This window comes from Piliocolobus tephrosceles, chromosome 2 (genome assembly GCF_002776525.5).
Source record: "Piliocolobus tephrosceles isolate RC106 chromosome 2, ASM277652v3, whole genome shotgun sequence".
NCBI lineage: Eukaryota > Metazoa > Chordata > Mammalia > Primates > Cercopithecidae > Piliocolobus > Piliocolobus tephrosceles.
The window spans coordinates 154,197,372-154,209,754 of record NC_045435.1 but is presented as its reverse complement, the minus strand read 5'-3'; the positions used below and the strand labels follow the sequence as shown (position 1 = coordinate 154,209,754).

Sequence of the window (12,383 nt, the reverse complement as noted above, 5' to 3'; positions counted from 1 at the left end):
ATAAAGCATACTCAGATCAGACATTTCCCAGAGTCACAAAATTAGTAAGCTATACTGCCTGGATATGCCTGCATCTTTCAGATAATTTATTCTAGGTCCAATATTTCATTTTCAAGATCACTGTCATGGATATGCACTGCTTCCTAATTGTCTATCACCCTCTCACTTAGCTAAATTTCTTTTATATTGAACTAAAAAAGCAGAATAATATGGTCTCTGTGTTATTAAAGAATTTTACCACAGCACAACTTCAGTAAAACAGTCAATTCATTCATCTTTATTGAACTGAACTGTCCCAATGGCCATCTTAGTGATAATAATCAAGTTTAAAAAGCTGAAAATTCCAAATTAAAGTGACCACACAATTAGACCCAGAGTTGTTGTTTTGAAGCTGTGAATTTCTGAATGTACACTTGAGATTTTGAGGAGCGTGTGAATTATTTCATTTCCATGAATCAGATGCCTTCTTAATAGTAATCATCTCTGATATTTGTACAGTTTTTTACAAAATGCCTTCATGAATTTTTTTCTTCTATTGATAATCATCATAGCAGCCAACTTTTTTTTTAATATTTCAACTTTCATTTCAGATTCAGGGGTTACAGGTGCAGGTTTGTTACATGAGTATATTGCATGACACTGTGGTTTGGAGTACAATTGATCTCATTACCCAGGTAGTAAGCATAGGACCCAATAGGTAGTTTTTCAGCCCTTGCTCTCCTCCCTCTCTCACTGCTCCAGTAGTCACCATTGTCCACTGTTCCCATCTTTATGTCCATGTGTACCCAATGTTTAGCTCTCAGAAGTGAGAACATGTGGTATTTGATTTTCTGTTGCTGTGCTAATTCCCTTAGGATAATGGCCTTCAGCTGCATCCAGTGTGTTATAGAAAACATTATTTTTTTTTTTTTTTGGCTGTATAGTATTCTATGGTATATAAGTACCAAATTTTCTTTATTCAATTCACTGTTGATTGGCACCTAGATTGATTATATGCCTTTGCTATTATGAATACTGCTTTGATGAGCATACAAGTGCATGTGTCTTTTTGGCAAAATGATTTCTTTTCCTTTGGGTATATACCAGTAATAGGATGGCTGGGTTGAATGGTAGTTCTGTTTTAAGTTCTTCAAGAAATCTCCAAACTGCTTTCCACAGTGTCTGAACTAATTTACATTCCCACAAACAGTATATAAGTGTTTCCTTTTCCCCATAGCCTCACCAACGTCTGTTATTTTTTAACGTTTTAGTAATAGGTATTCTGACTGGTGTGAGATAGTATCTCATTGTGGTTTTGATTGGCATTTCTCTCACAATCAGTGACATTGGGCATTTTTTCATATGTATGTTGACCACTTGCAGGTTGTCTTTTGAGAAGTGTCTGCTCATGTCCTTTGCCCAGTTTTTAACAGGGTTCTTTATTTGTTTATTTTTACTTATTGAATTGTATAAATTCCTTATAGATTCTAAATATTAGATCTTTGCCAGAGAAATAGTTTGATAATATTTTCTCCCACTCTATCTACCACTTGTTACTCTGTTAATAGTTTTTTTTCTAACTGTGCAGAAGCTCTTTAGTTTAATTAGGTCCCACTTGTCAATATTTTTTGTTGCAATTTTTTTTGTTGCTTTTGAGGACTTACATAAATTTTTTGCCAAGGCCAACATCCAGAATGATATTTCATATGTTGTCTTCTAGGATTTCTATAATTTGAGGTCTTACATTTAAAGCTTTATTCAATCTTGAATTAATTTTTGTATATGGTGAAATGTAAGGGTCCAGTTTCATTCTTCTGCATGTTGCTAGCCAGTTATCCCAGCATTATTTATTGAATAGGGAGTCCTTTCTTCATTTCTTATTTTTGTCAACTTTGTCAAAGAAGAGATGGCTGTAGGTATGTGGCTTTATTTCTGGATTCTCTATCCTGTTCCACTGGTCTTATGTGTCTGCTTTTGTCCCAGTACCATGCTTCTTTGGTTATTGTAGCCTTATAGTATAGTTTGAAGTTGGGTAATGTGATGCCTCTGGCTGTTCTTTTTGCTTAGGAATACTTTGACGATTCAGGATCTTTCTTGTTCTATATGAATTTTACAATAGCTTTTTCTAATTCTGTGAAAAACTATGTTTATAGTTTGATAAAAGTAGCATTGAATCTGTAGATTGCTTTTGGCAGTATGGCCATTTTAACAATATCGATTCTTCCGATTCATAAGCATGGAATGTTTTTCCATTTGTTTGTGTCATCTCTGATTTCTTTCACCAGTGTTTTGTAGTTCTCCTTGTAGAGATCTTTTACCTCTTTGGTTAGATGTATTCCTAGGCATTTCATTTTTTCTAGCTATTATAAATGGGATTTGTTCTTCATGGAGCTCTCACCTTGCATAGAAATGCTACTGATTTTTGCGCATTGACTTTGTATTCTGAAACTTTGCTGAATATCAGTTCTAGGAGTCTTTCGCCATAGTCTTTACGGTTTTCTAGATATAGAATTATATCATCAACAAAGAGAGACAGTTTGACTTCTTTTCCTATTTGGATATCTTTTATTTCTTTCTCATGCCTGAGTGCTCTGGTGAGGACTTTTAGTACTATATTGAACAGGAATGGGGAGAGTCGACGTGCTTGTCTTGTTTCTGCTCTTAAGCAGAATGCTTCCAGCTTTTGCCCATTCAGTATGATGTTGGCTGTGGGTTTGTCATAGATGGCTCTTATTATTTTCAGGTATGTTCCTTCACTGCCTAGTTTGTTGAGGGTTTTTATCCTGAAGGGATTTGGATTTTCTCAAAACCTTTTATCTACATCTATTGAGATGATCATGTGGTTTTTGATATGTGTATGTTGAACCAACCTTGCTTCCCAGGAATAAAGCATACTTGATTGTAATGGCTTAAATTTTGTTTTGCCACTGGATTTGGGTTGCTACTATTTTGTTGGGGATTTTTGCAGCTAACATTTTTTCATTCCTCACCATGTAACAGGCACTGGACTCAACACTTCCCATGCACCAGCTCCTCTAATTCTCCTATGTCACTATCAGACAAAGGGTGATACTCCTTCCATTATGAATGGCAAACTAAGCCTTGGAGAAATTAAATGTTTTGTCCACAGTTATTCAGATTATATGTGGTGGAGTTGAGATTTGAAAGCAGTGCTAAAACCAGTATGCTGCATATAGATTTTCAGCTACCTGAAGACAGAGGCCATACCTGACCTTCTTTCACTGACTTTTTAGTATGCCCTCCTGACAATAACTTCATGCCTTAATCATTCATGGTATTTAAAAAGAATGTGAAATACAATAGAAAAAGCATTGTAATATATAACATGTAAAATAAACATACAACAAGCAAAAGAAATAGGGTACTAAGTTGTATATAGATCATGCTTACAAATTTTTTTAAAAGAAAGACAGAAAAGTCTATGAAGAGTCTAGAAACAGATTTACCAAAATTCTATTGATGGTTATAGAATTATGGGTTCAATTATGGGTTCTTTCTTCCTTCTTTTTATTTTTGTCATCTGTTTTCTATATTTTTCATTTTTAAATAAAAGTGATGGTAACAAAAGTTTTAAATTAACAATAAAGAGGGAAAAATAAGAAAGTTCTTACATTGTGGTTAGCAGTTTTTAAGTATGAATCATAAAAACATCCCCCGAGGGACCAACGATCTATTTAAAGAGGCAAAGCATGAAGTTACAAGAGGAGCCCAAGGGCACATAGGAACAAGCTACTGTAGCCCACATCCATAGGAGAGGGAGAAGAGAGGGAGGTTTTGATTTTTTAAGATGCATGTAGAAACAGAAACCAGCCTAAGGGGCAAATGTCTTGAGTAAATGCATAGAGGTGGGAATCAGCTAGAAGTGCGTCTGAGAGAGAAATGGGCCATTTTGGGGGAGAGGCAATGTTTGAAGGGCAAGATTATGACAAAAACCACCATTTTGACAAGATGAAGGCTGTGGTAATCTGATACCTTCAGAAATAGAGTAGTAGGGGATGTTCCAGACTCTGGGTGTTGTAGAGCATGATGTTTGGTTCCTGGCTGCATGGGAAGGAAAACGTAGGGGAAGATAGTTATTTGAACTTCTCATCTCCTCTTTCTAAGATATCCTACAAAGTTTCTAGACTGACATTCTTCACTGCAGAGCCAACTATATTACTTTTCCACTCAAAATCCCTCAATAATTCCCGCTGCCTCTCCAGGCCAGTGCAAAGACTTCACATGAGCATTTAAGGCCCCACTTCATGGGGCCAACTTTGCCAGCATTGTCTCCAATTCCTCCCCTATGCTTCCTTGGGCTATCATCTCATTAAATTACTTGGGGTATCCTCCTCTATATCTGTTAAAAATTCATCAACTTCCCTCTCTTCCCTCAATACTCCTTGTACCTTCATTCATTAATTCATTCGCTCATTTACTCATTTATACCTAGCCCTGGGTTATATTTATTTATATACTTTTCTTACCAGCAATCTAGATGGTACTTTGGAAGACAGAGATCAGGTTCTATCTGTCCTTATATCTCAACATCAAGCACAAAAGCTCCGTGATCAGTATATGTCCTACAAATGTTTTGCTAAGCTGAAGACTAGGATGACTGGTAAAGACATTGATAGTAAGGAAAAATTTAGAAGTAGAGACCAAATGAAGGAAAATAATGAGTTTGACTCTGACTTGCTCAACTTTTAGGAATAATAAATGACTTTTAAGGCAAATAGGGACTTAATTCTACTTTGCTAAAGTCTAGATTTCTGGAAAAAAATTACTTGGTGAAATTCATAGTAAAAGTGTGATGGTGATGAATAAGGTTTTTGCTCAGACAACCTCCTATTCTATACCAGGTATCCATTCACTTATTTATATATGTATTCATTCATTCAATAAACAATATGCACTACTAAAATCTAGACACTATGGAAAATGCTGAGGAAATAGTAGAAATGTGAAGGAAAGTAAAGCTTCTCCTCTTTGAGAATTTATAATCTACTGGAGGTAAAAATCAAGTTTTTAAAAGAGATAGAGATAGGTTCCATTTCCAACAACGAAGCATTTATTTATTTTACATCATTCTCTCACTAAAAACAAATATAAACACTAGAAAAGACACAAAAGACATGTATTTGAGAGTCCTGAGGCCGTATAGATTTGAGGGGCCAAGAAACTGGACAGAAGAGAAACCCAGGGAGGTGCTTAAGACATTCTGTGCAGATTTTCCACTCAAGGGAATTCCTCAAGGCCGATTCCTAAAATAGTGCGGATAGAAAGGCTGGGAAGCCTAGTTTTAAAAAAAATAGCTACTAAGAAACAGAAACTGAGCAGAGCTTTTGGTGGTCTAATGGGACTGGGGAGAAAAACTGAAGTTCAGGGCTATTGAGAGAGCAAGGGATAAAGACTAATAGATGCATCAGAGAAGAGAAGTAGTCCAACAGTCTGAGTGGCTTATCATCTCAAGGCATTCACTAATTAGCAAAAGCAACATAGAGAGAAACTGAACAAAAACCTAGAGCTAAGAAATTATGAAAATAGAGCATTTGAGGCTCTCACAAATAAAAATTGGCATCGAAGACTTGTCAAGGAAGAACACCCCTCGTGAACACAGGTTTTCAGTTAGGGTCCTTTGAGGACTATACGCAAGGAGTAAAGGGAATCAGAAATAGATTGGGGCCTTAAAGACATTTGAAGAAACTCAGCCTCTAAATAGCTTAATCCTAATTGGATTCAGGAGACTTCTCCCATTATAATCACTTGCTAGAAGCTAAAGACTCATGTAAAAACCTTCATAATCTTCATTACACATTGTCTACTATTTAATAAAAAATTAACAAACATACCAAGAGGTGGAACCAAGAAAGAGACAATAAGAACAGACCTATAGGTGATCCAGACATTGTAGTCATTACATAGGCATTAAAACAACTATAATGAACCTGTTTAAGACAACAGATACAGTGATTTTCAAAGAATTGGAATTTGAATTGATGTTTGAAGAATACCTTGAATTTCAACTAACCAAGTACTGACTTTACAAAGAACTTAGTTTTTGGATGCAATTCATTCTAGCCAAGGGTGGATCATGGGGATGAGGAACAAAGGAAGAAAGGGTGAGGCACGTCATCACAGGTAAAGAGAAGAGAGTTTGGGTAGAATTGAGCAGGAAGAGAGGACAAGCATGGCCTCCCTTCCACATATAAACAATAGAAAATCAAGAGGGTTTTCCTATTAATATTGATTAAATATTCCTGATTGATCAGGACTAGATCAAATGCAGGAGGAAAAACAACAACTCATTGATGTTCATCTATTTTAGGATTTCTTCAGTAAATCTGACCCATTTCTGGAAATTTTTCGTATGAATGATGATGCAACTCAGCAGTTGGTGCACCGAACTGAGGTAAGAAGAGTCATCTTCAGCTATGCCATCTTATCTCCTAAGATGATAAATTGACCTGTTTTGAGAAACTCCTTTTATTTCTTTTTTTTTTTTTTTTTTTTTTGTTTTGTTTTGTTTTGAGATGGAGTCTCACTGTGTCACCCAGGCTGGAGTGCAGTGGCGCAATCTCAGCTCTCTGCAACCTCTACCTCCCAGCTTCAAACAATTCTCTGCCTCAGCCTCCTGAGTAGCTGGGATTACAGGTACCTGCCACCATGCCCAGCTAATTTTTCTATTTTTAGTAGAGACAGGGTTTCAGCATCTTGGCCAGGCTGGTCTTGAACTCCTGACCTCGTGATCCACCTGCCTCAGCCTCCCAAAGTGCTGGGATTACAGACATGAGCCACCACACCTGGCCTCCTTTTATTTCTTAATGTCTATAGATATACACTCAGACCTGAAATCTTCAATGTCCTCAAGAAGATTCTGCCATTTTCAGCTTTTTTTTTTTTCACTTTTAATCCTTAATTTAGTTGTCAAAAGAACCTCTCTAACCCCAATTTCTATTGTTAACTTTCAAAACAGACAATTAGCAACTTATTCATAATAAAAGTATAAATACTAGCTAACATTTAATGAGGTTGTTTGGATGTCTAGGTGCCAAGAATTAGACTGTTATTTACATGCATAATTTTATTTCTCATAAAAATTCCTTACACATGATGATGTTGATGATGATGATGATGATGACCCCCATTTTACAGTTGAAGAAATTGAACTTTAAGGAGGTTAAGTCACTTACCCAGATCTAACACCTAGCACCTGAGGTTTCAATTGAGGTTGACTCTGAGCTTCATGGTAATTTGGGAAGTCAATCTTCCTCCCCAGGGAAAGTACATACATTGGACTGATGTCAGTCCTACCACATGAACACCTGACCTTTCCTAGCAGTCACTTAGTCTAGCTGTATCTCCTTCTCACTCTTCCTCTTCTTTCTCCAAGTGGCCCCAACTTTATCTCTTATTGCCCTACCCCCTACTACCTACTACCACACACACATTCAACAACTAACCATGATCTCCATTTTTCATTTTATTTTACTTGTAAGCCAGTTCAAGAGGGATTCTGTAGGAGTGAAGTACATTGATAAGAAGGAAGTGATATACTTGTGTTGAATGACTTGGAGCTGAGAGAAGACCCAGTTATGCTTGCATAGCAGTTGCAGGGTAAAAAAAGAAGAAACCCCCATGACTTTCATAAGGTGATGGTGTGGTTGCTATGTCCCCACAACATCACTTTGGAAATCCAGTTTCCTGAAGTGACAGAGTTGCAGGTGTTGTTAGGGGAATGTTTCATGTCATTGTTATGGTAGACAAAAATTAAATAGTCTTGGATGGGTTACTTGTGGATATCATCTGATACAAAGTTGATATCTAATAAAATGTGTTTAATAAAAGAATAAACATATAAATGCTGTTAAATATAAATAGTATGTCTGTTGCATGCTATAGAACAATGTGATTCTTTGGAACTTAATTCCTGAAGAATAAATTGAGGTACAGCTAGCACAGTTGCCCTGAGTGGCATCTCATCACCACCACCAAAAGAGGTCTTTCACCCATTAAGTTTCCCTAGGTGAAACAAACTTATTTTGAGGGAAGTGGAGCAAGATGGCCAAATAGAAGCCTCCACTAATCATCCTCTAATCATCCTTCCCATAGGAAGACCAAATTAAACAACTATCCACATACACACACAAAGCACCTTCATAAGAACCAAACATCAGGTGAATGACCACAGTACTTGGTTTTAACATCATATCACTGAAAGAGACACTGAAGAGGGTAGGAAAGACAGTCTTGAATTGCCGATACCACTCCTCCCTCATCCCCTTTGCAGTGGCTGCGTGGTACAGATAGAGCAACTGTGTGCTTGGGGAAGAGAGTACAGTGATTATGGGAGCTTGCACTGGAACTTAGTGCTGCCCCATCACAGCAGAAAGCAATACTGGGCATAACTCATCCTGCGCCCATGGAGGAAGAATTTAAACCAGTCCTAGCCAGAGGGAATCACTCATCCCAGGAGTGGAAAGCTGAGTTTTGGCAAGCCTTGCCACTGCAGGCTGAAGGGCTCTGGGGTCCTAAATAAACTTGAAAGGCAGTCTAAGCCACAAATACTGCAATTTCTGGGCAAGTACTGGTGCTCTGCTGGACTCATAGCCAGTGGGCTTATGCAACCTAGTTAGACACCAGCCAAAGTCACCAAGGGAATACCTGCACCACCCTTCAGGTGCATGTATCACCAAAGAATGTGTGCCCCACACCCTAGGCAGTGCAGCACACAGCTCCAGGAGACACTCCTTCCTCCCACTCGACGAGAGGAGAGGAAAGTGTAAATAGAACTTTGTCTCGCAACTTGGATACCACCTCAACCACAATAGAATAGGGCACCGGGCAGAGTCCTGAGGTCCCCATTCCAGGCCCTAGCTCCCAGCTGACATTTCTAGACAAACCCCAGGCCAGAAGGAAGCCTACTGCCTTGAAGGGAAGCAGGATTCATTACCTTCTGACTAAAAATCTCTTGGGTCCTGAATAATCAGCAATTGTAGCCGGGCTGTACTCACCCTGGGGCCTTGGATGAAACATAGAGACATGGTGGCTTTAGATGTGATGCAGTGCATTCCCAGCTAAGGTGGCTACTGGGGGAGATTCTTTCTGCTTGAGCAAAGGACAGTGACAAGCAAAGGGGACTTCGTTTTGCAACTTAGGTACCGGCTCAGCCACAGTGAGGTAGAGCAGCAATTGGGCTCTTGGGGGTCCCCGATTAAAGGCTTTGGCTCTTGGATAGCATTTCTGGACCTGCTTTGGGTAAGAAAGGAGTCCACTTCCCTGAAGAGAGAGTCCTAGGACTGGCAGCATTCACCACAAGCTGACTAATGAATACTTGGGCCTTGAGTGAATGTTGGTGGTAGGCAGGCAGTACTTGCTGTGGTCCTAGGTTGGTGGTGGCCAAGGAAGAGGCTCCTCTGCTTGTGGAAAGGGGAGGGAAGAGTGGGAAAAATTTTGTCTTATGGCTTGGGTACTAGCTCAACCACAGTAGAATAGAGCACGAGGTGGAGTCCTAAGGTTTCCAACTCCAAGCTCTGGCTCCCATATGGCATTTCTGGACCTGCCTGGGACTGGGAGCAACTCACTATCCTGAAGGGAAGGACACAGCCTGGCTGACTTTGCCATCTGATTGTAGAGTACTAGAGCCTTGTGTGAACACAGGTGGTAGCCCAGCAGTGGTTACCCCAGGCCTTGGGTGAGAGTCAGTACTATGCTGGCTTCACATCTGACCCAGTGCAGTCCAGTGGTGGCAGCCACAGGGATGCTCGTGTCACCTCACCTTCAACTCCAGGCAGCTCATTACAGAGAGACTCCATTTGTTTGGGAGAAAGTAAAGGAAGAGGAGAAGGGTTTCCACCTGGTAATCCAGGGAATTCTTCCAGATCTTATCTGAGACCACCACTGTACCTCTACAAGTCTGAAAAAGCCCAGCATCACTGAGCTTGGGATGCCCCCTAATGCAGATACAGTCACAGTGACAAAAAGAGACCATGACACCCAAATCCCTTTGAATATCTGGAAAGCCTTCCCAAGAAGGATGAGCACGAACAAGCCCAGACTGCAAAGACTACAATAAATATATAAATCTTCAATATCCAGATACACTGGTGAACATCTACAAGCATCAAGACCGTCCACAAAAACATGCCCTCAAAAAACAAACTAAATAAGGCACCAGAGACCAATCCTGGAACAAAAGAGTTATGTGACCTTTCAGATAGAGAATTCAAAATAGCTATTTTGAGGAAACTTGATGAAATTTAAGATAACACAGAGAAGGAATTCAGAAGCCTATCCAATAAATTTAACAAAGAGATTGAAATAATTGTAAGAAATCAAGCAGAAATTCTGGAGTTGAAAAGTGCAAATGACATACTATATAAGGCATCAGAGTCTCTTAACAGCAGAATTGATCAAGCAGAAGAAAGAATTGGTGAGCTTGAAGATAGGCTATTTGAAAATACACAATCAGAAGAGATAAGAGAAAAAAGAATTTTTTAAAATGAAGCATGCCTACACGATCAAGGAAATAGCCTCAAAAGGGCAAATCTAAGATTTATTGGCCATAAAGAATAAGGAGAAAAAGAGATAAGGGTAGAAAGTTTATTCAAAGGGATAAGAGAGAACTTACCAAACTTAGAGAAAGATATCAATGTTCAAGTACAAGATTTAGAACACCAAATAGATATAACCAAAATAAGATAACTTCAAGACAGTTAATAATCAAACCCCCAGAGCTCTAAAGAAAATATCCTAAAAGGAATATGAGAAAAGGAAAACAAGTTACATACAATACAGCTGTAATACATCTGATAGCAGAATTCTCAGTAGAAACCTTAAAGACCAGGGGAGAGTGGTGTAACATATTTAAAGTGCTGAAGGAAAAAACTTGTATCCTAGAATAGCATATTCAGCAAAAATATTCTTCAATTATGAAGAAGAAATAAAGACTTCCCTAGAAAAACAAAATCTGAGGGATTTCATTAGCACCAGAACTGTAAAGGGAGTTCTTCAATCTGAAACAACACTACATTAATGAGCAATAAGAAATCATCAACTCACTGGTAATAGCAAATACACAGAAAAACACAGAATATTATAATGCTGTAATTGTGGTGTGTAAACTACCAACATTTTGAGTAGATAGGGTAAAAGATAAACTGGTCACATGTTTATAGCAGCACAATTTGCAATTGCAAAAATATGGAACCAGCCCAAATGTCTATCAATCAATGAGTGGATAAAGAAATTGTGGTATTTATATACCATGGAATACTACTTAGCCATAAAAAGGAATGAAATAATGGCATTCATAGCAACCTGGATGGAATTGGAGATTATTATTCTAAGCAAAGTAACTCAGAAATGGAAAACCAAACATTTTATGTTCTCACTTATAAGTGGTAGCTAAGCTAAGATACAAAGGAATAAGAATGATCCATGGACTTTGCAGACCCAAGGAAAAGGATGGGAGGGGGTTGAGTGATAAAAGACTGCAAACTGAGTGCAGCGTATACTGCTCAGTCGATGAGTGCACCAAAATCTCACAAATCACCTCTGAAGAACTTACTCATGTAACCAAATACCACCTACCCTCAAAAACCTACAGAAATACAAAAATTAAAAAATAAAATGCATTTCTGTGGGGAAAAGAAGATATAACAATCCCTTAGAAAGAAAGTATAATGAAATACTTTTATTTTTCTATTTATTTTCTTTCTATGAAAGAAAATTAAAAAAAATTAACTACAACAACTTTTCAAGACATAGTCATTAAAATAATATATAAACAACAAAAAGTTAAAAAGCTGGGGGACAAAGTTAAAGTGTAGAGTTTTTATTAATTTTTTCTTTGTTAGTTTGTTTCTTTATGCAATCAGTGTTGAGTTGTTGTCAGTTTAAATTAATGGGTTTTGGTATGCAATCTTCAAGAGATCCATCTCACACGCAAGGTCTCCTGACACATATAGGCTCAAAATAAAGGGATGGAGGAAAATGTACCAAGCAAATGGAAAACAAAACAAAACAAAAAAGCAGGGGTTGCAATCCTAGTTTCCAACAAAACAGACTTTAAACCAACAAAGATCAAAAAAGGCAAAGGAAGCCATTACATAATGGTAAAAAGTGTAATTCAGCAAGAAGAGCTAACTGTTCAAAATATGTATGCACCTAGATTAATATAGCAAGTTTTTACAGACCTTCAAAGAGACTTAGGCCCCCACACAATAATAGTGGGAGACTTTAACACCTCACAGACAATATTAATAAATTATAAATCCATATAAAGTTGGGAAATTTGTATTAACCCAAATAATTTTTTACCTAATTCTTCTTCTTGCTATCGCTTTAATCATCTTAAGGGTACTAGGACACATGACAAAGTCACACAGAAGCATTATTTCTCT

The 12,383-nt window shown here is 37.9% G+C and overlaps 1 protein-coding gene across 1 annotated transcript in view; it reads left to right on the top strand.

Annotated features, from left to right (window-relative positions):
* Positions 1-12,383, top strand: part of CPNE4 (copine 4) — a 511,472-nt gene that overhangs the window by 353,527 nt on the left and 145,562 nt on the right. Inside the window, exon 8 of the mRNA XM_023207426.2 lies at positions 6,308-6,391. Within this exon, the coding sequence (XP_023063194.1) occupies positions 6,308-6,391 (84 nt within the window). The remainder of the gene's footprint in view (positions 1-6,307; positions 6,392-12,383) is intronic.